The 27,574-nt window shown below is 47.5% G+C and overlaps 1 protein-coding gene across 3 annotated transcripts in view; it reads right to left on the minus strand.

Annotated features, from left to right (window-relative positions):
* Window positions 1-27,574, minus strand: part of CALN1 (calneuron 1) — a 529,580-nt gene that overhangs the window by 362,354 nt on the left and 139,652 nt on the right. For all 3 annotated transcript variants that reach the window (XM_043559878.1, XM_043559876.1, XM_043559875.1), the window contains one exon: window positions 26,830-26,954. In XM_043559878.1, the coding sequence (XP_043415813.1) occupies window positions 26,830-26,954 (125 nt within the window). The remainder of the gene's footprint in view (window positions 1-26,829; window positions 26,955-27,574) is intronic.

Here is a 27,574-nt window from a genome sequence, read left to right on the forward strand (position 1 = left end):
TTGAGATTCTCTCCCTCTCCTTCTCTCTCTCTTTCTGCTCCTCCCCCACTCACGCTGTCTCTCTCTTTCTCTCTCTCTCTCAAAATAAATAAGCTTAAGACAATAAATAAAAAATAAAATAAAATGGAGGTGCCTGGGTGGCTCAGTCGGTTAAGCGTCCGACTTTGGCTCAGGTCACGATCTCACTGTCCGTGGGTTTGAGCCCCACGTCGGGCTCTGTGCTGACTGCTCAGAGCCTGGAGCCTGTTTCAGATTCTGTGTCTCCCTCTCTCTGACCCTCCCCCATTCATGCTCTGTCTCTCTCTGTCTCAAAAATAAATAAACGTTAAAAAAATTTTTTAAAAACATAAAAAAATAAAAAAATAAAATAAAATGACCGAGATGATAATGCAGCCATACTTCTGTCTACAAACAAAGGCAGCACATGAGATCTGAAAAGCATAGGACACTATGATGATGGGTTATGCAGTTAAAACCTTTTTTTCTTTTTTCTTTCCTTTAAAAAAAATTTTTTTTAATCTTTTAATGTTTATTTATTTTTGAAAGAGCGTGAGAGAGTGGGGGAGGGGCAGAGAGAGAGGGAGAGCTGGCTCCAGGCTCGGAGCTGTCAGCATAGAGCCCGACGCGGGGCTCAAACTCACGAACTGAGAGGACATGACCTGAGCCGAAGTCGGACGCTCAACCGACTGTGCCACCCAGGCGCCCCTAAAAAATTTTTTTAATGTTTCTTTATTTTTGACAGAGAGAGGCAGAGCATGACTGGGGGAGAGGCAGAGAGAGAGGGAGACATGGAATCCAAAGCAGGCTCCAGGCTCTGAGCTGTCAGCACAGAGCCTGACGCGGGGCTCGAACTCACAAGTTGTGAGATCATGACCTGAGCTGAAGTCGGACGCCCAACCAACTGAGCCGCCCAGGCGCCCCTTTTCTTTCCTTTTTTTAAACCATTTTAACCATTTTTTTTAATTTTAATTCCAGCATAGTTAACGTACAGTGTTCTATTTAACAAGTTACAGGTGTACGATACAGGGATTCAACAATTCTGTACATTACTCCGTGCCCATCATGGTAAGTATACTCTTAATCCCCTTTACCTATTTCACCCATCCCCCCACCCACCTCCCCTCTGGTAAACGTTAGTTTGGTCTCTATAGTTAAGTCCATTTTTTTGCTTTTTTTTGGTTGTTCAACTGTTTTGCTTCTTAAATTCCACATAGGAATCAAGTCATATGGTGTTTCTCTTTCTGTGACCAACTTACTTCACTTAGCATTATACTCTCTAGACCCATCCATGTTGGTGCAAATGGCGAAAGTTCATTCTTTTTATGGCTGAATAATATTCCATTGTATATATATCTACATCTTCTTTAGCCATTCATCTATCAATGGATAGTTGGGCTGCTTCCATAATTTGACTATTGTAAATAATGCTGCAATAAACATAGGGGTGCATATAACTTTTGGAACTAGTGTTTTCAAACTCTTGGGGTAAATACCCAGTAGTGGAATTACTGGATCATATGGGATTTCCAGTTTTCATTTCATTTTTAATTTTTTTAAATATTTTTGAGAGAGAGAGAGAGAGAGAGAGAGACAGAATGCAAGCAGGGGAGGGGCAGAGAGAGGGGGAGACCCAGAATCCGATTCAGGCTCCAGGATCTGAGCTGTCAGCACAGAGCCTGAGGGCTTGAACCCACAGACCGTGAGATCATGACCTGAGCCAAAGTCAGACGCTCAACCGAGCCACCCAGGCGCCCCTCCAGTATTCATTTTTTGAGGACCTCCATACTGTTTTCCACAGTGGCTGCCCCAGTTTGCATTCCCACCAACAGTGAACGAGGGTTCCTTTTTTTCCACATCCTCACCAATACTTGTTGTTTCTTGGGCTTTTTATCTTAACCATTCTGACAGACTCGAGGTGATATCTCATTGTGGCTTAATTTGCATTTCCCTGATGCCATTTTAATCATGGTTAAGTGTGTAGTTCAGTGACATTAAATCCGTTCACCCTGCTATGCAGCCATCACTGCCATCTACCTCGAGGACTTTTTTATGATCGCAAACTGCAATTCTTTACGCATTAAACAAAAACACACCGTCCCCCCTCCCCTCAACTCCCGGCAACCATTCTATCTTCTGTCTCTGTAAATCTGACGACTCTAAATGCCTCCTCGTATAATAAGTACAGTCATACTGTATTTGTGCTTTTGTGACTGGCTTACTTCATTGAGCATAATGGCTTCAGAGTTTACCCGTGTTGTAACAGGTGTTAGAATTTCCTTCCTTTTCAAGGCTAAACAATATTCCATTGCGTGTCTATGCCGCATTTTGTTTATCCATTCGCCTTTCGATGGACATTTGGGTCATTTCCACCTTTTGGCTATTGTGAAAAATGGTGCCATGAACATGGCTGTACCAACATCTGTTTGAGATTTTGGGGGCATATACTCAGAAGAGCAGGCTGCATCGTATGGTAATTCTATGTGTGAGTTTCAAATCTTAAATGTATGTTTAACCTTTGAGAATAAGAGGGGTACATTCACAATGTTTTATACACTATTGAGAAAATAAAATCCACCGTAGTGGAAATGTCAGGTTTCATCTATTGGTAAACAATTCAAAGAAATAAATGATCACACATTCAGAGACTTCCAGAAATACTGGATAAACACATTTGAAATTTAAAAATCAACTGGCTCGTGATTATTATCAGAAAAAATGATATCAAGGTTAGCCAAGACATTTGAAATCCATAGATATTCCCCAAACCCAATTTTACTCAACTGTCTCAACCTTACCAGTAAAATCAGATAAAGGGAAGGAAGTAAACTTGATTTTCTCCCTGTTCCCAACTGACTAATGTCCATTTGTTTTTGAAATCGCTGTACCTTTGACACTTAGCACTGACTTAGGAGACCTCAGCTGTGCCCAGAAGGTACAGGAAAGATCAGAACATGGAGACTCAGAGGGCCAGCCAAAGTCACAGGACGGGAGAAGGAGAACATGACCCACCCCCCGCCCCAACTCACTGTCAGCACTCTGTGGTTCTCCTGGCTGGGATGAGTGACCTTGGACAAGGCCCCTGCTCCCTCTGAGCTCCTAGGACTGCCAGAAGAATCTAATAAGATCTGTATACAGACAACACCGGGGGGGCACAGAGCTGCGGTTCCTGACGAGTACAAGGAAAAGAGAGAATTTTGTACCAGACTAAGGCCCAGAGATGATTTCTATTTAGTAAGTTTGAGTGGCAATAGTTCTAGAATATATAACATACTTCTGTTGCTTCTCTCTAGCTTCATCTGCTAGCCAGAGGTCACCATGAGCGCCCACTGTTCTAGCCCCCCTGTACGGTACGAGGATCTTCTCGGGAAGATCCGGACGTGATGGGAACCAGAAGTGAACCCAGAGTGACTTTGCTGAAGCAATCCTGTCTGCTGGGTCACGGAGCCTTGAATTTTTCATCGGTGCATTCCTGGTGCCCAGCAGGTAGTAGATACTCAATACAAGGACAGGGTAAATATCCCTCAAGGCGGATTATTCCGGAATTCTGGGAACTTCAATTCCTTCAAGTCACATCAATCCCAGGAGTCCACAAATATTTACTAAGTGCCTACAATGTGCAAGGCTCTGTTCAAACACTACGAGAGATTCAAAAATAAATCTGTTCCTGCCCTTCAGGATATACTTCAGTGAAGGAACTCAGACCTACCGAAGTGGGGAGGGGTGCCTGGGTGGCTCCGTCGGTTAAGCGGCCGACTCTCCACCGCGTGTTACTGTGATACAAATGAGGAATGAGCCAGGTCGGAGCACAAAGAATGAGCTCTGTCCGGCTGGGGGTGGGTTTTAGAGGCTCCAGAGAAGCGGTGGCAGCTGGGGGACAGCAGGAATAGAACGCCAGCGGACAAGAAATGGGCAGAAAGGGCTGCCCAGGCAGAGAAGACATATGTATGAGCAGCCTGGAGCAGGAAAGGGGGGTTTTTCTACACTACTGATTCACAGAGAGAATGATCGCTGCTTTTCTCAGCTCCATATGCAGCCATGACTTCCGCACACACCCCAGAGGCGTCTGGGTGGGCTGTTTCCTCCACCCCTTGGGGGTGGGGGGCTCATTCCCTGTGTCAGGCACCCCCTCCAATCGCGGAAAGAACAACCACCACGGCCGCGGATTCCGGGGCACCAGCTACGGGCGTGCCACGCTTCACCCACGCCCCACGCGGTCTCCTGGACGTGACCCATTGTGAAGTTCAGGAAACCAAGATCAGAGAGCTGAAGCGACCGGCCAGACGTCACACAGTCAGCCAGCAGCAAAGCTGGGATTCTCACGGGCGACTCAAATGCGTGGTTCAAAGCCGGGGCCTCCGCCCTGCCGGAGCCGCACAAAACACAAAAGGCTCAGTTCTTCTCTCGGCAGGGAGCGCGCGCTGTACTCGCTCCTTGGCATTTTTTTCTTTTTCTGTTCCACCGGCAACAAAGTGCAGAGGAATGTAGCTGCCCACAGAGTCTCCCAGCCCTTGTAGGAAAGCGTATATCATTATGCCTCCTCCACAGTTTTTAATTGAGAAAATGTCACTATGAAACACCACTCCGACGGGAGACGTTTCTAGGCTCCCCTTCTGTCTCTCCTCCCCACAGGGCCACACTCCCCCTTCCCCGATGCCAGCTTCCCTGTGATCCGCCAAAAGTAACGCCAGAGGTGAGGTTCTCCGGGGCCTCTGGACGGCGAAAGCCCTGCCTCAAGATGCCACCCTCCCTCTCTCAGACATACCTGAAGCTCCTATCGGTGACAGAGGACAAAAGCTCTCATTTCAAACCTAGGCACCGCCTGAGAGGGGTGACTGACCCCATAGAGAGGGGGCAGGCCCCCGGGAGCCTCTCTGGACAGACTCCGAGTGCAAAGGACCGGGCCCTGGGGTGAGGGGCGGCCTGTGTGGGGGGGGTCGGGTCATGTCCCTTAGCGAGGTGCTGCACCCACCCAACAGAACGAGGAGCCGGCCTCCGTTTCTCCCCTTGTCACTCCCCAAGCTAACATTCAGTGAAATCAGCAAGCCCAAGGCCACGGAATTCGTGAATTCACACAAAGTGCACGTAACCATTATCCCATTCTTCCGAGCACGTTTTGATCAGAGAGGAATCAAAAAAAAAAAAAAAGAAAGAAAAGATATTAAATGCTTGAAAATGACCAGAAGAAAAAAGACACAAAATAAGGAGGTGACCCTTGGGCCACCATAATGTTCTACGCAGGACCATCCGATTCGTCCTCCCCACTCTCAGGCCAACTGTCCTCATTACTCATATAAATTCTGTATAATCATAGGCAGCCCAGTGCACGCCCAGGGGCCATCCCCCTCCACGCCCCCACCCCGGCACATGGTCACATCACTTTCTGACTGTGACCCTCCTGCCTCCTTCTAATTAGGACCCTTATGATAACATCATTCCCGCCAGGAAAATCCAAGCTAATCTCCTCATCTCAAAATACTTAAGATAATCACATCTGTATTGTAAATTTTCTCACGTAAGGTAACATATTCACAGGTTCCAGGAGCAAGGACCTGGACGTATTTGGGGGGGCGGGGGGGACCACGTATTTGTGGCCTACCACCGCATCTGTAATCTGGGGGCAACATTACTCAGCCTACCACCGCATCCATTACATTTCAATCTCAAATTTTGTTTTTCAAAACTATAATCTCAATCCCAGTTTGAAAACCAAGATACTCTACGATGGATTATATTTCTGTTGCTGCGGGAAGCATTTTCAAGAGGATGTTTTAAGTTTTAGGGTGTTAAATAGAAGACAAAGGGGCCCTGGCTGGCTTAGTTGGTGAAGCACATGACTCTCGATCTTGGGGCTGTGAGTTCGAGCTCCACATTGGGTATAGAGATTACTTAAAAACGTAAGATCTTTCAAAAAAAAAAAAATAAAAGGGAAGAGAAAGGTAAAAATAAAACATTTTTAATCAAGAAGATGAAGGGAAGAGGGCGCCTAGGTGGCTCAGTTGGTTATGGGTCAGACTCTTGATCTCAGCTCAGGTCTTGCTTGATCTCAGGGTCATGAGTTCAAGCCCCGCCTTGGCTCCATGCTGGGCATCGAGCCTACTTAAAAAAGAAAAAAAAAAAAAAAAAAAAAAAAGACAATAAAGGGTAAGCTGAGCAAAATAATGAAAAATCACATCAGCAGTGGTACATCACAGATTCCTTCCTTAAAGAAATATTGCAAAACCACATGGCTTCTGCTAACAAGCAGCTAGAGATCCTACAGTTCCAACTGATCTGGTTACATATGGACATCCAGATTCATCATTCTGCCCCATGCCTCTTCTTGAGTGGGGACCGGCTCAGGCCACCACTGCCTGGCTCCAGGTTCACTGCTGCTGAAACTCCAACGGTCTCGCCAGCTCCGTGACGCCCGCTGTGAGCCACAGAGGCGCCACCTTTCTGAGCAAAGCACCAGATGCTTGCCCTCGCCCGTCCCCTGCAACCATCATCCTAACACTGCAGACGAGCCACCCAAGCTCTTCCACGTCCTTTGTCAAGGTCAGGAAGTCAAGAGCCTGGCCCGAGGTCACATGCTTCATTACTAGAAGGGGCAGAACCGGCCCAGAGCGAATGCTTTCCACCCCGTAGCCACTGACTCCATCGACAGTGGCTCAGTCTGTTGAGCATCCGACTTTGGCCCAGGTCAGGATCTCATGGTTCCTGAGTTTGAGCCCCGCGTCGGGCTCTGTGCTGAATGGCCAGAGCTCAGAGCCTGGAGCCTGCTTCAGATTCTGTGTCTCTGGCTCTCTCTGGCCCTCTCCCACTTTCACTCTGTCTCGGTCTCTCCCTCTCTCAAAAATAAACACTAAAAAAAATGTTTTAGTAAAAAATGAAAATGAGCCTATCAAAAAAAACAAAAATAAAACTGAATGAATAAAAGGGAGCCTATCATCTGAATAAGATGAGCCCGAGAGGCTGAGCCACTGGAGGTTAAATCTGAGGTCCTGGGCGTCAGACAGCCCGGTCTTTGACCTGGCTTCTCCTCGCCCAGCTGTGTGACCTTGAGGCAGTGACTTAACCTCTCTATGCCTCAGTGTCCCCACGTGGAAATGAGAATCAAAACAGCAAGGACCTGGCTGAGCAGTGGTGGAGACAGAATAAGAGGGGAGCAGGGTGCACGCAGTGGGTCTCGGGAGCCTGCACCCTTAGGCACTCAACATTTCCTTCCCCTTTGACCTCAAGGGCCTGGCTTCCCTTTAGTCTGGGTTGTCGGGTGGACTCTCCTCTCCGGCCTCCCGTGAGGTTCTCAGCGGCAGCACCCGCAGACATCGGGGCTGAACTAAACTCCGCAGAGAGTTGGCTGTACCTCTTTCAAGCACAGCCCTTCCGACTGCCTGCCCACTGCAGCCCCACCCGGACCTCACCAACCTTTCGACCCTGCTTCCCGACGGGCCCACCTCCACACCCGCCACCCTGAGCAGGCCAAAGAGCCTCGAAGGCCCAGCACGCACCACACTTCCACCCCCCGGGGGCCACCCTCCTGTCGCAGATCCCACGGCCTTTCCCGTCCGTCAAGGCCCCACGTGAGTGCCTCCCTCTTCTGGAAGCTTTCTCTGACGAATCACGCCATCCCCACCCCAGGACATTATTGCTCCTTCCTCTGAACTCCTATAGCTTATCTTCTGTAGTGCTTGAGGGCATTTGATGGATTACATTCGTACGGCTTCATTGGTGGTGGGGGTGGGGGGATTTTCTGCCTATTGGCTATCAGTGTCAATATCCTGGTTGTGATACTGTATTATAGGTTTGCAAGATGGGGGAAACTGGGTAAAGGGCAGAGAGGACCTTTCTGTTTCATTTATTACAATCGCCTGTGCGTCTATCTCGCTAAGAAGAAGAAAATTCCTACGAGTTAAAAATCTAGTTAGGACCCCCCCCTTTGCCACATGCCACTTAAGATATCTTACCTATTTAAGCCTCATTCCTTCCCTGACCTCCAGACGTGAGTATCCAACGGCCTAGCCAAAATTTCCACGTGGATAACTAAAATAAACATCTCGGAATTACATTCAATGCTGACCTCCTAGGATTTTCTCCCTCTAAAAGAATCTCCATTCTTCCGGTTGATCAGGCCACAGATCCTGAGGTCATCCCTGACCCCTCTCTTTTATACTCCATACTCACCCATCAGCACACCTTGGTAAATCCACCTTCAGAATAATCCAGAATCCAACCACTTCTCCCCACCTCCGTGGCGACCCCCCCGGACCCTGGCCACCATCATCTCTCATCTAGGTGAATGCAGTAACCTCCACCCCACCTCTAACACTTCCTATCGTCTCCTGCTGCCTTTATGTTCAATAATTCATCATCACATAATAGACAACATCTCCTGCCAGCAGCCCCACGAGGGGTTCGCTGCAGCAGCCAGAAGCCTAGCACAGTGCCTGAAACATCACAGGCACTCGATAAATATTTGTTGAATGACTGACGTTATGCCTTTGGTATTAAAAGAGAACCCTGAGGTCAACGTTACCGTCTCATTTTTACAAGTAGGAACACTGAAGCTCAGACAAGGTCACGGGCTCCAGAAAGCACGAAGGCCAGAGGTGTCCTATTCTGAGAGCCACGTCCCATCTACCTGCTCCGCCTGCCCTTAGTCTCTTGGGTGGACCCTTAAGGGCAGGATTCATGTCTGATGGATCGTTTGGACTTTCGGCACCTGGACGCAGTGCTTGGACATTTGCAGAAATGCCACGAACAGCGGGAGAATGAATACAACTTTTCGTCTATGTACCAACACGGAACCAACAGCCTTGGTTATTATTTCTCACTTACGTACTGGCTCTACATACTAGAACCTTCATTCTCACAACTTTCTTCTGTGGGGCAAGGTTGAGGGTGAAATAATGACCCCCGTTTAACTGGGAGACAAGCCGAGGGTCCACCTCTTTGAGGCTCTGCCCACTGAGCCATACTGCCTGCCAGCAGCTGGCGCGACCAGACCGGTCCTCCCAGTGCCCGGGACACTTCTGTGCCACTGGTCTTTCCTCCCAGCGCACCGTGTCCTGCAGAATCTCGCTAGGAGGCTTTTATTACTGGGTTTCCCCAGCCTGGCCTTTCTTTATTCTTTCTTTCTTTCTTTCTTTCTTTCTTTCTTTCTTTCTTTCTTTCTTTCCTTTTTTTAGGAAGGGACAGCGTCTGCTGCTGAGCCCACAGCAATGACATGTGCCCCCCAAGTAAACCTTAGCACCAACCTGGACGTCTTATCTCACTTAAATAAATATTCTTCAAAGAGAGCTATACACTGAACAGATGGATAAATTTCAAGATTTAACAACTTACGGGGACGTTATCAGTGTCGCATTAGAAGGCAAGCTTTATTGCCCCCATATATCAAAAAAGACACCCCATCTTAAAGAATTCTGGTCTTAATCATTGGCGAACCTGGCCCTGGCCACGCCTGTAAGAGAAAATACACCGAGGCCCTCTGAACCTGGATAGCACCCTCATTTCTAGTGTCCCCACCCACGGAACTTCTCTCCTGTGGCGTCTCCAGCATGTTCGTAAGTGTTCATCCCCCTCCCCTGATATCCTGGCACGTCCGATCCGATAATGTCAGCAAAATGTTGTCGAATAAAAAGTTCACACAACCATGATGGCATGTCCTGTGGTCTGAGGGATTCCAGAGGTTCCAGAGAGAAGGTTCAGGGGCAAGCCAGAACCAGGGCTCCCAGAACCAGAGACAGGTTCTCAGCACCGCTGCCCCCTTCTCTCTCTCTCTCTCTCTCTCTCTCTCTCTCTCTCTCTCTGTCCTTCCCACACTCATATGCACACAGTCTCTCCCTCTCTCTCAAAATAAATAAACTTAAAAAAAAAAAGAAACATACAATCATACACACCTACACAAATACAACTACACAAACATACAAACGCGTACACAGTCATAAACACACACACACACGCTCACACAAGCACACAAACATATAAACACAATCGCATCAACATACACAGACGCGACGACACAAACATACAAACATAGAAACGCGCGCGTGCACGGGCCACCCTGATAAGGGATAAAATGATGGCCAGACGCCAGATTCACAGAGAAGACCCCGTTTTATCCCTTCCCTCTTAAATATCCTTCTCCCTTTCTAGTTTGGTTCCATCAACTCCTTTTCGACTGGCCGGGCAGGTGTATTTGGCAGGGAAAACTACAATCTATTTCTAGGACACCCTGAAAAAAAAATTTTTTTGCGTGGCCAAGGGCCAGAGTGAACTTCTTGGAAACTCTAAGACAGTCAAGGAGTTTAGACAAGTTTGTGACTCAAACTAATAGAAAGAGAGGGGCACTGTCCCTCAATAAAGCAAATCAACTTAGCACAAATAGGTGACCTATTTTTCAACTCGGAGTCCTCCCAGCTGATAGAGGATTTTGGCTTTTAAGAATACGAAGGAGAGCTAGGGGACTAAACATGGCGTGTAAGCACAGCCAGAGGCCATAAAGAAGCTTGACGGGAGAAGTGATACCCCCAGTACCCTGGCCACCAGCGACACCTGTGATCAAAGGCCTAACTGCCTGCTGGGTCTTGAGGTTCCATCTCTGGCCCACTTTCCTTGATCCACAACTTGAATATCATAAAGATTCCAAAATCTCTCTCTCCCGGCTAAATACTGAGCCCCAGAATTCATCATTCAAGGGCCCACTGGCCATCGGGACGGCCGCTGGGATGATTGGCGGTTCTCATGATCTTCTTCCTATCCTGTTCAAACTCCTTTCTCCCCGGCCTCAGAGACCAGCAGCACCTGCGCCTCACTAGTTAGGTAGCTGCACATCTAACTCTTCATCCTTCTCGCCCCCCCTACCCCCACACGTCAAGACCTGGTGTGGTGGAGACTGAATAACGTGGCAGTTAAGGAAGGGTATGGGCTTCGGGGTCAGAGAACGCAGAGTACGGATCTCAGCCCACCAACCGTGAGTTGTGCGACCTTGGGAAAACAACGTAATCGCTGTCACATAATTCCCCTCATCTGTATAACAGGGCCAAGAATCCCTCCCGGAGCTCCTATGAGCACTACACTGGATCACATAAACACGGTCAAGTGTCTGCACCGGTAAATGCCCAAGCCCGCGTCTCTCCAACCCACTGCCACTTGCTGAGGTTAGGTCCCCACTGTTTCTCCCCTAACTATGAGAATGGGCTCCTGTGGGTACCCCAGCCTCTAGATCCACACGCCCCAAGTCCATTCTTCACACCACAGCCAACGCCATCTTTGCAAAGACAAATAGGACCTCACTAGCACACAATGATAACACCATGCCCAGTCTTCCCACAGCAAGCCAAACAAAATAAGATCCTAATGGCCCAGTTCACCAGATGGGGATTAGCAACTACTCTTACCCTTTTGCTGAAGCCCCTTAAGAATACGACGAAAGTTGTCGATCTTCTCCCCAGAAAGAAAGCTCTACGCGTAAACACACAAAATATTCCGAAGCTCCAAGAGATACACAGACCCCAAGCTCAAAGCCCCTGACTTAGAACATTCTTTGGCCTGACCATCGTTGCTCTTCATAAATCTGTCCCCTAAGCTAACTGCAGTCACTAAGGAGTCAAATTTTGAAATAACACATTTCTTAATTTGCACATACAGGGTCTCCAAAATCTGGCAAGAGAACTCAGCAGTCAGTCATGGCACTTTTCCCAGAAACGAATGGCACCTGTGAAGAGTTCTTACAGAGAGGAGCACAAAATCACGATCAATCATGCACTTGAAACTCTCGGAAGTTTTTTGCAGCCTCAATAGGTGCTGGCTAAGAAACTGCACACCAGTGTCTGAGGACAGGTCCCACAGAGGTTCAGGAAATAATGAGTTCTCAGGCCTGTCCCCATGACGCCCCTCCCTCACCTCTCCCCACCTGAGTGCCAGATGGCAGAGAGACTGAGCTCTCTAAAGTCACCTACAAATTGCTCAGGGGCACCAGACCGAGAACTTTAGGACCCGTCCTCCCTGCAACGCTTCTATGCAGACACGCTAAATGGCCACCCAGAGGGTTGCAGTGAGCTACGTATCCTGAGGCTCATCTCACTGGGTACCAGCAGGGTAATAACCCACAAAGTATAGTCGGCTGGCACCAGCCTAGGAAACCATTCCCACACCTGAGCATGAAAACAGTGGCGAACTCTCTAGACCAGCACTACTTTAGGTCCTGGGGCCATTTGTTTTAGCAGCGTTACCGAAAACAAATTACTCTGTGCTCACCATCACCATAAAACTTTAGTGTTCCAAACAAACCGTTAATCCTGAAGTTGGAAGAAACATTAAAACAAAAACGGCCTTGAATTTTAACCAGATAAGGTGACCGGAACCCTGAAGGCGTAAGAAGGAGATGGCAGAGGGAACACAGCGGGAACCAGGGATGCTAATGTTCACAGGAGCCTCGCCCAGAAAAACTGATGACTGGGCTCTTCCATTTCCAGAAACCATCGCTAGTCCTATACAATTTCCCACTTCAGAGAGGAAGGAATGAAAATCTGCTTTCCAGTATGTTGAACTCAAAGAGCTGACAACATCCTCTCCCAAAGGGGAGTGCGTTCTGGTCACTGAGCCATGATTTCAGGCTCCCCGTCTCCTATCACCACCTCTGCTCCAACCCATGGAAATAAGCATTGGGGGACACATCAGTTTCTTTTAAAAGGAAATTTCTGTCATGTTCACTCCTGATCCTTGGGAGCATCACAGTGAGGACTTGAAAGGCTTGAACTTTCAGCCATCCACAGATGTTTCTCACATCAAAGCCCAGATCTTATGGGATCCTGGTTCTCTCTCTCAGGATAACACGGGCTTGAAAAGCTAGCATCATTCGGCATCTTTTCCTCTCCATCCTTTGACAATTTAGACTCTTGCCTCTACACCAATGAGGGCAGGGTCTCTGAAAGATAAAGAGCTGAGGGTGGGGCAGAAGGAGTAGGAAAGGTGTCCCTATGGGGCTTACAGCCAAGACATAGAGAATCAAAATGGGATGTCCAGAGATGTCCACGTTGATAGGCCTTTCCAATTAGGGACATTCACATCCTGAAGTGAGCCTGTCCCGCCAGGATAATTGTGCAGGATTCTGGCTAGTGGTCTGTTTTTTCCTCTAAAGAGCCACCTTGCCCCTAACCTGGAAGTGACCATCCTTTGGGTGTGTCTTGTCATTGTCATTACCACTACCACCACCGCCACGGTCAACATCGTCAACACAACGACAGCAACAATTACTACTGCCGTTACTATGTATTGGGCACGTGTGAAATACACAACAGTAATTCACTCTGCATGTGTCAGTCTACGTCATCCCTGGAAAGTACATACTGTCATCTACACCGTGCCGGTGAAAAAGCCAAACCTCATGGAGCACTGCAGTAAGTCACAGGTCCCTACGTGTCATGCATCATCAACCACGCTTCACCGCCATACAGATCATCCCAAATCCACTCTTGTTAGAGAGCGAACAATCAGGAACAATTAGCTCGCTTTGGGACAAACTTCTCGTAGCACAAGACCTGGCGTCCGTTCATTCAACGAGCGTTTCTGAGCGATCGCTGTGCGCCTAGACTTTGACCATGTTTGCACATAGGGATAAACATGGTGTATATGCGCACTGCCCTCAACATGCAGGCAAACCCACCCAAAGTCAATGACCTCCTAGAGGGCTCTAGGGTCCCTGCCATCCCGCCTGCCCTGTTGGCTCTACCCCCTTTCGCCCTGCTGAGCCTCTTCTCTTAGAATTTCAACAGATGAGTTTGAAATACAGTCAATACATATATGAGAAAAGGGGCAAACCTGCGATGTTTTGAAATTACAGACTCATCAAACCTAATCCTTACCAACAGTGCTTCCTCCTCAAAAACAGTAAGCAGGAGACTCTTGAAAGCAGTTTTGCATGTTAGGCGCTAATTTAAAACTTGGAAATGGGTTTAGAGACTGGATTACTCGTCTGTGGTCGTATGGCTGCTGATTCTGGGAGTTTAGGTTCCGATCTGAGTGCCAGAGGAACAAGGTGGAAGTGGATTTCTCTCTGTTTCACCACCGTCAGGCACCCAGGCTCCTTCCGGCTCTGCATTCCGGCCTCCACGGAACTCTTTGTCTTGGTCTCCGTGGTGAAACTCTTTGTCTTCATGGCGTCAGATGAGGACTTTCCCATCCCAATAAGAAGAAGGAAGAAAGGATAAAGAAGAGGCAACATGCACCAAAAGTTGCCCAATGTCACTTCTGCTTACATCGTATTGGCTGGAATTTACTAATATGGCCACATCTAGCTCTCAAGGAAGACTGAGAAATGTAGTCTTTATGCCAGCATCCACAGGTCCAGCTAAAATTTCTGCTATTAGGGGAAAAAGTGATATTGGAGAAGAGCTGCTAAGTGGTACAACTGGGATAAGAACCCAGCGCTGAGGGACTCCCGAGACCCTACTCCGTCAAGAACAGGTAGGCTTTAATTCCTATTTTTATAACCATGACCACCGGTCCTCTCTTCTTCATTGCATAAAGAAACTGCTGTGATTTTAGAATTTTCTATATACATTTCATTAGCTTTTGATTTAATAGCTAGAAACCATCTCCAAGCTATATGGTCTCTGGTGGTTTAAAAAATATACCTGGTAATTCTTTCCTTCAAAGATGGAGCCTAATTCCACTTACCCTAAGTGTGGACTGTATTTAGTGACTCACTTCTAACACTTCTAATGAATATATATGGCAGAAGTGACGAAATAGGACATCTGAGACAAGGTCATAAAATGATCATTCATGCTAGCAAGAGGCAAAGCCCATGCTTTGAAGTCACTCAAGCAGTCCTATGGAGAAGCCTTCACGGAAGGGAGGGAGGGAGGTGTCCAGCCAAGAGCCTTGTGAATGAGCTTAGAATTGGATTCACCAGCCCCAATCAAGCCTTCAGATGACTGCAGTCCCAGGAAACGTCTTGACTGCAACCTTTTTAAAAAAAATGTTTATTTATTTATTTTTGAGAGAGAGAGACTGACCACGAGCAGGGGAGAGGCAGAGAGAGAGGGGGAAAGAGAGAATCCCAAGCAGGCTCCATACCCAGCATGCAGCCCAACGTGGGGCTCGATCCCACCACCGAGAGATCATGACCTGAGCTGAAATCAGGAATCAGATACTTAACCAAATGAGCCACCCAGGCGCCCCTTGACTCCAACATTTTGAAAGGTGCTAGGCAGACCAGCTGTCCATGCCACGCCTGAATTTTCTGATCCTGAAAAGAGACTTGGGTTTTGGAGGGCTTTTTAAAAATGTTTTTGGAGTATTTGCCACACAGCAATATAATAATTCAGGTCTCAATGTAAATTTAGTGTTCTTCTGGCTTGAGAGTTAGAGAAAGTAGAAATGACCATCTTGGTAGCAAAAAAAAAAATTGTATTTTAAATGGCTGTGTCCCAGCTCAGCACCTGCTTTTAAATGATTTGGAGATGTGTTTAGATGAGATGCTCTCGATGCCACTGTGAAGAGGAAAGACCAGTGAGCCATCCCTGCTAGAACATATTGCTAATATCACATCCCTGAGTAGTCCCAGGAAGCAGCTGAACCTGCTGTTAGCCAATTACCACCAGGAAAAACAGCTCAGTATCAATGAGGCCAACATCAGAATGATGAGTTTTGGCAAACTCCCTTCGGCATCCAGATGGATAATGCTGAACAATTCTACTCAACAGGTTACCTTACTTAGTTATGTGGAGAAGCACCACGGGGTTTAATTACCTCAGGAGATCTGTTAGGATGCATTTCTGTTGAAAGTGGAAGATTCCACAGAAACAGTATCAAGGTTATTTTACGAGAGAGATGAATGGTTGCTAGATCCTGTTCCTCAAATATCCCAAGTCAAGGTCATGGTTTATGATGCCGGCTCTTGAACTTTCATACCAAGATATCGCTTCTGCCTACTATCTCCAGAGGAGGAACCAGAGAAACATGTTCTATTGCCAAGGGGGGGGGTGGGGGGAGGCGGGTCTCAGAATCAGCCAGTGGGAAGACTTTTTAAACTACAACCTTCCCTCATCTCTCTGCATTTGGAGAGTCTACAATCCTTCATCCTTCATTGAGAATCACCACCATCATAAGCCACTATTACTAGTGGAAATGCATAAAAAAAAAAAAAATAAATCCTCAGAAATGTGAGGGTGAGAAAAAGTTGGTAGCCACCAACATCTCTGAAATAATACAAAAGACTTGCATATTGGGTATTTTTATTATGGGCCAAAGGGTTCCTATTTCAAATACAGATGAGGACAGTTAAATGTCTTGATTTCAGCTCAGGTCATGATCTCACACCATCCATGGGATCGAGCCCCGTGGGATTCTCTCTTTCTTTCTGCCCTTCCCCTGCTCGCATGCTTTCACTCTCTCTCTCTCTCTCTCTCTCTCTCTCTCTCTCTCTCAAACTAAATAAATAAACATTTAAAAAATAAAATAGAGAGAAGATTCTTCTTCCAATGGGGCACTTTAACGCCATTCTTGGAATAAGATAACACGTGTAGCCTCTCTGCCCCAACCAGTTGGAAGCTTAGAGCTAAATTTCACACTCATTCATAGTAACTGCATTAGTTTAAGGGGCTGTCATTTTTTTTTCTTCCTCTTTGTATGTGGAGTTTTATTTCCCACTTCTGTTCTGACAGCCTTTGCAGTTTGCCTCTTCATTTATCATATGATGTCTAGATCCCATTTGGAAGCAAGGCAGCACAGAAATTTACAAATGAATGCGAGGAAAGTGGCAGGATCGGGACTCAGGTTTCTTTCTTGGATGCAGCTACCAAAATGCATTTTCAGAACAAGGGGCAGGAACCTCTAAGAAGACTGAAGCAATTGTCCCTTTAAGGAGTGGGCCCTGGGAAGCAGCTACCATCAGAGAAATCCCTCCTTGGCTCTGCTTGTAACAGAGCTTCGGGGACTCGCCACGAGAGACTTCCCTCTCAAGGCTCAAAGGCAGGTCGAGTTGGTAGATAAAAGACCCAGGTGGTGAGGCTAATTCCCAGCTCTGGGGGCCGAGCTGCATTTCTGGCACTCCCACTCTTGTTGGATGATGTGCTTCTTTGTGTAGGTTTTATCGCCTCCTCTGGAAGAGAGAACACGGAGCCATCAGCCTTCTCCGATAAGAGTTGCGAGTTTCTCTTCTTGTGACAGTCATGTCTCTGCCTCCTTAAAACCCCTCTTGAAAAGCCTGTCGAAGGAAGTGTCTCCAAAAAGGCAAGTAGGGTGTGCCTCTTGGATTTTTAAATCAACCAGCGAAAGGAGAGGAGGGAAAAAAAAAAAAAAGGAAGGGAGGGAGGGATGGGAGTCTTCTTTACAAGAAAATATATGATGGACCAGATGGGTGGGGGTGGGGAGGGGTCCTTCAGAGCTCCCGGCCCCCTTCTGGCATGAAATCATGCCCATCACCAGCCTTCTCCGGGCTGCAGTGCACCTCTCGGTGAGGAGCACACTGGGCTCACACAGAGCTTTAAAAATATCTCTCCGCCCACTGCACGCTTGATTAATCAGGCAGGTTCTCACCCATGTGTCACAGCGGTGGCAGTGATATACACGATAGTGACATGAAGGTGCAGGTAAGGCACAAAAGGGTCTCATCTAGCAGGAAAGAGGAGGCCTAGCATAAAAGTTAACCAGCATGGGCTCTGAAGCCAGGTGACAATCTGCACACACTAGTTAGCAACCTTGGACAAGGTTATTCCGAGTCTCAATCTTCCACACTTGTCAAAATGGAGTTAATAATAATACCTGCATCAGAGGATTACTGGAAGGATGAAAGGTGTTAATTCATATAAAGCATTCTGAACGGTTCCTAGCACAGAATAAGCACTCAATAAACTTCCGCTCGGGTGATTATGATGATGGTGACCACCACCAATGTTGCAACTTGAAAGATGGGTTCCAGTAGACAGAAGCAGCTAGAACAAAGGCAGAGAAGTGGGAGAGATCTTGAGGTGGCAAGGAACCATCTGGAAGGAAAGCAGGGAGTCAAGCGGACAAAAAGGAAGGGTCTGGGGGGCACCTGGGTGGCTCAGGGGGTTGAACGTCCGACTCTTGATTTCAGCTCAGATCATGATCTCAAGGTGGTGGGCTCCATGCTAAGCACGGAGCCTGCTTAAGATTTCTCTCTCTCTCTCTCTCTCTCCCTCTGTCCCTCCCCAGCCCCCTCTCTTTCTCTCTCAAAAAATAAAACAAATTTAAATTTTTTTTTAATTTAAAAAAAGGAAGGGTCCAGGCCCCTCGAGACATCGTATGCTTGTTTCACTAAAGTTCACACAGCTGTAGGCTGTGGAGAGCCATTTAAGAATTATAAACAGGGGCACCTGGGTGGCTCAGTCGGTTAAGCGTCCGGCTTCGGCTCAGATCGTGATCTCGCGGTCTGTGAGTTCGAGCCCCGCGTCGGGCTCTGGGCTGACGGCTCAGAGCCTGGAGCCTGTTTCAGATTCTGTGTCTCCCTCTCTCTCTGCCCCTCCCCCGCTCATGCTCTGTCTCTCTGTCTCTCAAAAATAAATAAACATTAAAAAAAAGGAATTATAAACAAAAATGAAAAGGGTAAGGGTAAGTGCTATGTTGGTTGAAAATTGCCTTTAATGGGTCTGAGTAAAAAAAATTAAATTATCAACAACAGACTTCTGCTACAATAAAGTAACTGGTATAAAAATAACCCTCCCACCATGTACAACCACACAACTGAACAAAATATATAAAATACAGAAAGCAGCTGCTTCCAGGCAGTAGACCATGGACAGCGCAAGACTACAAGTGTAGGGAGAAGGGAAACTGACCAGGTGAGCTCTCCACCTGGGGACTGCTTCCCAAGCCCAGTTCATACTTTGGGGTAGCTGAAGGCACGAGAACCTTATGGGATAAGGCAGCGGAGAGAAGAAAGCTGCAGAGAGAAAGCCCCAGAAGCCTGCAGGTGAGGTGGGTCTCCTATGAATACTTGGCCGAAGGCTGGACTACCCACACGTAAGTTGAGATTAAGCCAGACTTACCAGGAAGCAGCTTCTTGGGAGTTGAGAAGAGAAAAGAACTGCTAGAATTGAAGCAATCCCAGATGTCTGAAAAAAACCTCATCGATACCCCAGGCATCCAGCTGAGACACAAGAATAAAGAACACACTCGAAAGGCCTTCTTTAGGTCCACGTGATCAAAACCTAAAGCCAAGCCCCGATGAGACTCACAAGGAAGACAGTCTGGAGGCTGAGTCCCTGCCAAGTTAGAGGGGCTTGGGAGACATGTTGGGACTCCCACAGCCCCACCCTGAAGAAGCATAAAACCAAACCTAAACAACTTGAAAGCAGTCAGGTAGTACCTGAACTACCTCCTGAGGCAAAAATCGGCCCTCTTCAGAGAAAGATAACGGAACACAGAGTCTCCATAGCATAGCATTACAGTGTCCGGTGTACGAACATTAATAGGCACGCAAAGAAACGAGAAAGTGTTACCGTAATCTAAAAAAAAGAAAAATTTAAAAAAGAAAAACAATAAAAACCAATCCCAAGATGGCCTAGAGCCCAGATGTTGGATCTAAGTACATAAAGACTTTAAAGAGCTACTATAAATATAGGAAAATTTGTCCAAATAATTCAAGAAAAATATTGTTTCAATGAGTAAGCAGATGAGTATTTCAGCAGAAAAAATGAAAACTCCAAAAAAGAACCCAGAATTAAATTTCTAGAATTTTAGAAATTAATTTTAGAAATTAATTTTAGAGATTAATTTTAGAAATTAAAATTCTAGAACTGAAAAAAATTGGGTGCATGCCTGTGTGTGTGTGTGTGTGTGTGTGTGTGTGTGTGTGTTGGAAAAAAGGGAGACAGAGAGAAAGCAAATGCTTCAGTATTAACAATTAGATGAAGATATACAGTTATTCACTATACTTTCCAAACCTCTATGGATTTGAAAATTTTTTTAAAGACTAAAGAAACTTTTTTTAAAGTTTATTTATATATTTAAGGAGATAGAGAGAGAGAACACAAGCAAAGGAGGGACAGAGAGAGGGAGAGAATCTCAAGCAGGCTCTGTACTGCCAGCACGGAGCCCAATGTGGAGCTCAAACTCACCAACTCTAAGGTCATGACCTGAGCTGAAGCCAAGAGCTGGACACTTAACCAACCGAGCCACACAGGCTTCTCCAAGATTAAAGAAATATTAAAAGTATATACTAATATATTTGTAGGCCAAGAAGAAAAAAAGTTATAAGTAGTCGGATAACCTAATCAAGTGCATGATTAGGAAGTATCCCTCCAATGAAATGAAACTGAACTGAGACATGAATGACACTCTAGACGAGGCACAAGGAGATCAACTCCTGGTGACTACAGCTGTCTGGGAGGTGGGGACCTGGCCCAAGACAAAAGCAATGTGGTCAGAGAGCAAGGGATCGTTTCGAGATATGTTGAAAGAAGTCAAGATCTGCATGACTTTGCCAATTACATGTGGGGAGGGGGGGATGGTGAGCGAAAAAGACGAATCAAGGATGGCTCCCAGATTACTTTTGTAGCTGACTGGGTATGATGTGACATAATTTCCTGCGAACAATTCCAGAGGAGAGGCAGTTTTGGAGAAAAAAGAAAATCCATTTGGCTCTGGATCTCTGCAGCTTAAGGAACACGTGAGGCATCTACACAGGACGATGGGTAAGCAGATCTAAACTGCAGGAGAGAGGCAGGGATTGAAGATATGCACGTCGAGGCAATCAGCACATAGGTGTCTGGGGGGACAACAACAAAAAACAACCCCAGGGGACTACAGTGGGCAGAAGATGAGGGGCACGCGAGGAACACTGGAAAAGACAAAGAGGGAGAGAAGATGCAGGCGAAGGACCAGCCAGCGACGTGGATGCCAAAGCAGTGACACACGTCAAAACCAGGGGTGTAAGCAGCACCGCCAGGTACTACAGAGAGTAGCGCCCCAAACTCAAATTAAAATAGCCCCCAAAGCGTGGATAAGAGCACATCCCCAGAAATATTAATTTTGAGATGCATACACACGTCAGGAGTTGAGGAGAATCTTCACTGTTTGCAACACCAAAGAAACCGGAGAAAAGCAATTTCCACCCACCCTGGGAACTACAGAGGTACTTACGGCAGGAGGACATTGACTCACCGCCATTGTTTGCCCCTGCAAACAGCGACCCACAGGCTACCTGCCCAGCAAAGGAAGCGGTCACTCCCTAGTTCATGACAACTGTTTTCCATGGTGACCTATTCCCCAACCCAATCCAAACGCAGCCCAGCAGCACCCCTTTTTGTAAGCTCATCAGGAAACCCTACTCTCCAGGAGCAGCAAGAGCTATGGGTTGCTATATCCCATCCTGCATTATTTGGGGGGAAGATGAGAGCCAGAGTGAACCTGGGATCACTGAGTGCTGGATACTAGTTTGGGAATAGGAAGAGGAACAAGACAAGGGAGAAACAAAGGAGTTACATAATTCTGTGGCACAGGAAGCAAACCCAGGAGTAGCGGCAAACAAGATCCCACCTCCAGGAGTACCTGGGCGTCTCAGTCAGTTGAGCATCCAACTTCAGCCCAGGTCACGATCGTGCGGTTCGTGAGCTCAAGCCCCACATCGGGCTTACTGCTGTCAGCGCAGAGCCTGCTTCAGACCCTCTGTCCCTCTCTCTCTGCCCTGCCCCAGCTTGCACTCTCTCTCAAAAATACATAAAACATTAAAAAAGAAACAAAAACCAAAGGTCCCACCTCCACTCAGAAGCCATGGACTTGGGGCGCCTAGGTGGCTCAGTCAGTTAAGTGTCTGACTTCGGTTCAGGTCATGATCTTGTGGTTTGTGAGTTCAAGTCCCACATCGGGCTCTGTGTTGACAGCTCAGAGCCTGGAGCCTGCTTTGGATTCTCTCTGTCTCTCTCTCTGCCCCTCCCCTGCTTACACTGTCTCTGTCTCTGTCTCTCTCTCTCTCTCTCTCTCTCTCTCAAAAAAATAAATAAATAAATAAACATTAAAAAAAAAGCCATGGACTAGATGAGTGGCTTCTACAAAGTGGACTCTCCAGCTGGGGCTGCCAAGGGGAAAATTATCCCAGGTCCAAGATAAAGTGAAGACAAAACAAAGAAACTAAAGTTTCTTTACAAACCCTGTTGGCTCCCAGATTCTGGGCCCGCAAAGGACTTTATGGAGGCACAAAGTAGAACAGAAAAGAGCAAAAGGGACCCTAGAAAAACATCTTCTAACGGGAAGTAAAGGTAGCATCAGCTGGAAGACGTGGAGGAAAGGCTTGTATATAGATGTGTCTCTGTATACATCGTGACAAGACACAGGAGAGATTTTCACAAACTGTGTCCACATTGTTCTCAATAAGACAAAGAGTTGAGAGAGAATAAACAAATAAGGCCCCAGGAAGGCAAGAAGTCAGAGGCGTGAGGAGAGCACATCCTAAGACTACAAAAAAGGGGGATGGTCCGATTATACCCTAATAGCTGCAAGCTGGCGGCAACCCAAATACCCACTGAGAATAGAACAGATAAATAATCGTGGCATATTTATAGATGATGGGATACTATAGATTAGTGAAAATGAATCAACTTCAGCTATCCTCAAAAACATGGCTGAGTCTCGCAAATATGTTGAGGAAAAGAGGCTGGGAACAAAAGAACAGACATGGCATTGGCCCCACTGAGATGAAGGGAAATGCAAACACCATGAAACGCTGAGAGGAAATAGGCTGGTGGTTGTCTTTGAGGAAGAGGCATTGGAAAGGGCCTCGGGGATACTTTAAGGTGCTAACAAGACTACATTCCTTAGCCTCAGTAGTTGTTGAATGAATGTTCATGTTCAATAATAACTGAATTGTGCATTAATACTTCCCTGTATTCTATTTTAACCAAAGTTGGGTGTTTTTTTGTTTTTTGTTTTTGTTTTTTGTTTTTTAAAGGAAGGAGGCAGGCACCTGGGTGGCTCAGTCAGTTGAGCATTTGATTCTTGATTTTGGCTCAGGTCATGGCCCCAGGGTCGTGGGATCGAGCCCCAGGTCGGGCCCCATGCTGGACGTGGAGCCTGCTTGAGATTCTCTCTCTCCCTCTCCCTCTGCCCCTCTCCTCCACTCACACACCCTCTTTCTCTCTCTCTCTCTCTAAAAGAAAAAGAAAAAGAAAAAGGAAGGAGGACTACTGAAGTAAAATTGAGCTTCAAGGAAACTGAAGATATGCTCTAAAGGCAGTAATAAAAAAATGTTCTTCATGACTATAGACAAGTAAGTCAATGATGTAGAAGACAAACTCGAGAAGGAATGCAGACTACATAAAATGATGTGAGTAGAGATGTATGATGTGGAAAGCAAAGAATGAAAATGTAGCATTAGAACGAAAGGCACGAAATACCCGCACTCAGACATTTCACAGTGGCCAGATTACATCCTAACAGCCCCAAATGGGAAACCCAAATATCCATCATGAATGAAATGGATACAGAAATTGAAGTATACTGACATACAATGGATACTCATGCCATGTATGAATGAAAACGTATGAATTCAGACAGAGGTAAATTTAAAGATTAAGACAGCAGCATCGTAAGATTAGTCAGTCAATAGGATCAAGAAAATGGTTTTCACAAAATTAGAATTGGTAAACCTAATAAACTTTTACATGATACACTCTGAAAGTGCAAGGTATCGCTAATAGGGGCACCTGGGTGGCTTCGTTGGTTAAGCGTCAGGTTCCTGATCCCGGCTCAGGTCACGATCTTGCAGTTCATGAAATCGAGCCCCATGTGGGGTTCTGAGCTGATAGCACAGAGCCCGCTTGGAATTCTCTCTCTCCATCTCTGTACCTCTCCCGCTCATGCTCTCTCTTTCTCACTCTCTTTCTTCCTCCCTCTCTGCCCCTGCCCCACTCATGCGTGTGCACTCTCTCTCTCTCTCTCTCAAAATAAATAAATAAATATTTTTTTAAAAAGATACTGCTAATAAATTTTGAATGCACATAAATTCCCTGGGTAGACTGCAAATTCCTTGGGAATAGGTAACGAATATTATACTTATTTCATTTCCTCCTCTACCCAGAAAGCATTCGGGTAAACATTCCTATCATGAATGAATAAATAAGAACGGACAAATGAATTAAATATGAATGAATGAATGTCTCCACCAATTAATCACCGCTGAGTTTGTTTGTTAGGTGATTTCCAACTCCAGTCTGGCCAACTTCATGCAGGTTTGCATGACTCCCTCTCTTTGTTTAAAGAGAAGAAACAGAAACTCTCCAGAGTGTATGTCAGCTGGAGATAACCTGCATGGTGAGTGGCTCTTTTCACACCTCTTCTCAGAAGGTAACCACTCACGGACCCGGCGAGTTTGTCCCTCCCACTGAAGGAAAGGGACATTCTATCCCAGGTGATAAACAGTAGCCAGGTAGGGGAACCTGTCCCCTCGGCGATTCGTAAGCGGGGGATTGCAGCCGCCAGGGGGTAAGGAAGGGGGCACAGTGAGGGAAGGCGTGCCCAACTAATGGATCACAAAGGAAGCTTTGATTCCCCTCAGTGTCCAACACATCAACTCCCTGTGCAATGCCATGTTTCCTCTGAGGATAAATGAGTGGCCCAGAGCAACAGGAAACAGATCTTTAGGGCTCAGAGAACAGCAAACAGACAAAGCCTCGGAAAGGTGCCTTCCCCGAGAACCAACCTGCGCTTGGTTTTCAGACCCTGCCTGCTGGCTCTACCCCCAGTGCACATCTGCACAGCCCTGCCCGGAGCCCCAAGATGCTCATAATAAAGCATGAGCAGTCATAACTCAGGGTTCACCTTGGCCAAAAGTAAATAAGTAGAAGGAATCTTCCATCAGAAAATAAATGGCCCTTCTCCAAGCTGAGAGCTGGATTACCCTCCTGAAGGACAACAGAGTGTCTTCAGCAGCTGGCCTCAGGCCTCAGGCTATAAAGTCTGGCTGGACTTCATTAGGGACCCCGCGGGGCCCCCACTGCTAAGCCTGCCCATGTAGGCTTGAGGGCTGTTAGAATCTCTCCCTGCTATTCGTGCCTGCTGAGAAGGCACCTTTCAGCCCTGCTCGGCTGCCTGGGGCTGAGTGAAACACGTTCCTGAGCTAGGCCACTTGCCCAGGTACACGGAGAGCGGTTCCACTGGCCACCCTGGGGGGGGGGGGGGCGTGGGGGGGACGGCAAAATCCAGCCCGCAGTCCTCTTGAAAAGCTGTGTGCCCTGGCAGTGGCCCAGATTTAACAGAGAAAAAAGCCGATGCTCTAAGGAGAAATCATCTCTTGATTATTCAGAGCAACGCTGGGAGGGAAGGGAAAAGGCAAGGGAAAGCCAGGATCTGTGAGAGCCACAGGTGATTTCCAAACTCCCTTTGGTTAGTCATCTCGACCTCTTTAAGAGTCACCTTTAAACACAGGGACTTTCTGCCCGGATCTCATGGCCTCTACTCACGGAAGGCTCCTCCTCCTGCTGATGACTGAGCCCAGGGACCTACTCAACTAAACACAAATGCAAACACCCCCAAATCAATGCACCACTTCCCTAAGCGGACTCCCCGGGGGGTCCGGGGAAGCCTGGGTCCCACTCAACATACTAGCTGAGCTTTGGCCTTCTGTATGGTCACCTGGCTTTGGAGGCAGTCAGGCCTCTACTGCCTGCTTCTGCGTCCGAACGTCCTCTGGCCAACTGAAGCCGGGGAGATCCCCCGAGGGTCCTGCTCTCCTCTCCTGCCACCAGCCTCTGTCCAGACGGGGGCGAGCCTGGCTCTGCTTCCTGTCACTCCGGCTTCCTGTCACATGCCCCCACCGGGAACCCTACCCACCAGCCTCTGCTGCCTTACGGTTTACTTATATAAATAAGCCAGTCTTTTAGATGAGCAAGCAATCAAAATGGACAAGAGCAGGAAAGGCTATCAGACGGCCCTATCCCTCCGCCTTCCTCCACTCCTGCGCAGTCTGCAGCAAGCTGGGCCTCGCTGGCCCAGAGCTGGATTTCCCCGCCTTCCTCTTGCGAGTAACGGCCGTGAGGTGCCCCTCTTGCACGGAGACAGCGCGCTGGTCAGACCATGTCACTTAAAAGCAAATAGGTGGGCCATCGGGGGTAACTCTGACGTCTCTTTAGAAAGCAAATGTCAACTCCATGCTTTAAAATGGTGTTCACAAGGAACACGGCATCCCAAAACGTCGGGGAGAGCGGATTCTGGCTCGGCCACTGCGGATGTAACACCCAGCTGAACATCTGGCTGATTCCACCACATTTTCGATTCTCGAAGAAATAAAGTCCTTCTTCCTCTTTGTAATTTTGCTGTGGAATCAGGGGCTTACCAATGAGGAGACGACAGGGCACGGTCCCAGGATGAATTTAGTCATGGTGTTCCCATCCCTATCCCTGCCCTGAACATCCCGGACTACACTGTGTAACAAAGGAACAGAGGCAATTAAAATAATTGCTGTCCATTCCCACCATGTCTAGGCTTCCAGAGGATTCTGATCTGGGCAGGATTCAAAGCACCATGGCCCCAAGTCAAGAGACAGCCATTAGCAGGGCTTAAAACCTCCCCTACAGCTGGGCCCTGCGTAAATGACAATATGGAAAAATGACGACACCACTGGTGATCAAGATTCCGTAAACTGGAAAGTGTATTGTGGGAGCTGAAGGCTGTCACCCCGGTCCGTGTACAAAGAAACCAAGTAACGAGATCTGTCCCGCACAAAGAAGTCATTTATGCAGAATTCATCTCTGAGCCCGTTCCCGTTCGCACCACCGTTAGACTTGGCCGCAACGGGTGGCCAGAGTCTGGCGCTTTCACCGTAGACGCACGGTCGCCCCAGATGCCTCCCGTGGGTGGCTGACCTCCCAGACAGGGCGGGCTCCTTACCGTCCAGCTCCTCCACGGAGATATTAGCAAGCTGCTCGCTGTCGCTGCCCGCGGACAGGGATCGGTTGAGGTAATTCCCCTTGTACAACAAGCCAGCGGTCACATGGTGGAAAGGCATCTTCTCCCTGTTCACAGAGAAGCGGGAGTGGGGAGAGAAAGAGGTCACCGTCCATTCCTCCTTTCCTTCCCAAAAGGACCACCTTGGTTTTCAGATGGCCGGTTGTCACTTTTAAGAGAACCATCACATTTCTGGAGGGCAAGTCAGAAAATCCCAGGGTCCCCGTGGCCTGAACAAGTCCCCAGGGACCCCGAGCTCTAGCGCTTTCTTTGCTTTGCATGCTACTTCACTGTCCCGATTTACTCGTGAGTTGGAACCGTGCGGTCCTGGCACGCCGTGGGACATCATGTCATCATCACATCCTCGTCCTCTCCAGGCAAAGAAGAAGCCTCCCTGCTCCTTCACTTGGCCCGAGAAACTTTTTTGGTGCTCCTTAAGGAACGCACATCCCAGAAATGCTGGGCTCCCCGGGGACTGGGCGTCTCGGCTGTGACCGTGTGGAGATCCAGGGGTTTGACTTCTCCCAGGTAAAGCAGATGAGCCACCCACACAGCACCCGAATCGGGTGGGAAACGGCAGGCCCTAAGTAAATACAGACAACCTTCCGACCCGCCCTGCCAGAAAGGCGCATGGCACTCAGTGTCCCAGAACAAAGCTGCTTCCAGAATCTTACAGGGAATTACTGCG

Source organism: Prionailurus bengalensis, chromosome E3, assembly GCF_016509475.1.
Source record: "Prionailurus bengalensis isolate Pbe53 chromosome E3, Fcat_Pben_1.1_paternal_pri, whole genome shotgun sequence".
NCBI classification, from domain to species: Eukaryota; Metazoa; Chordata; class Mammalia; order Carnivora; family Felidae; genus Prionailurus; species Prionailurus bengalensis.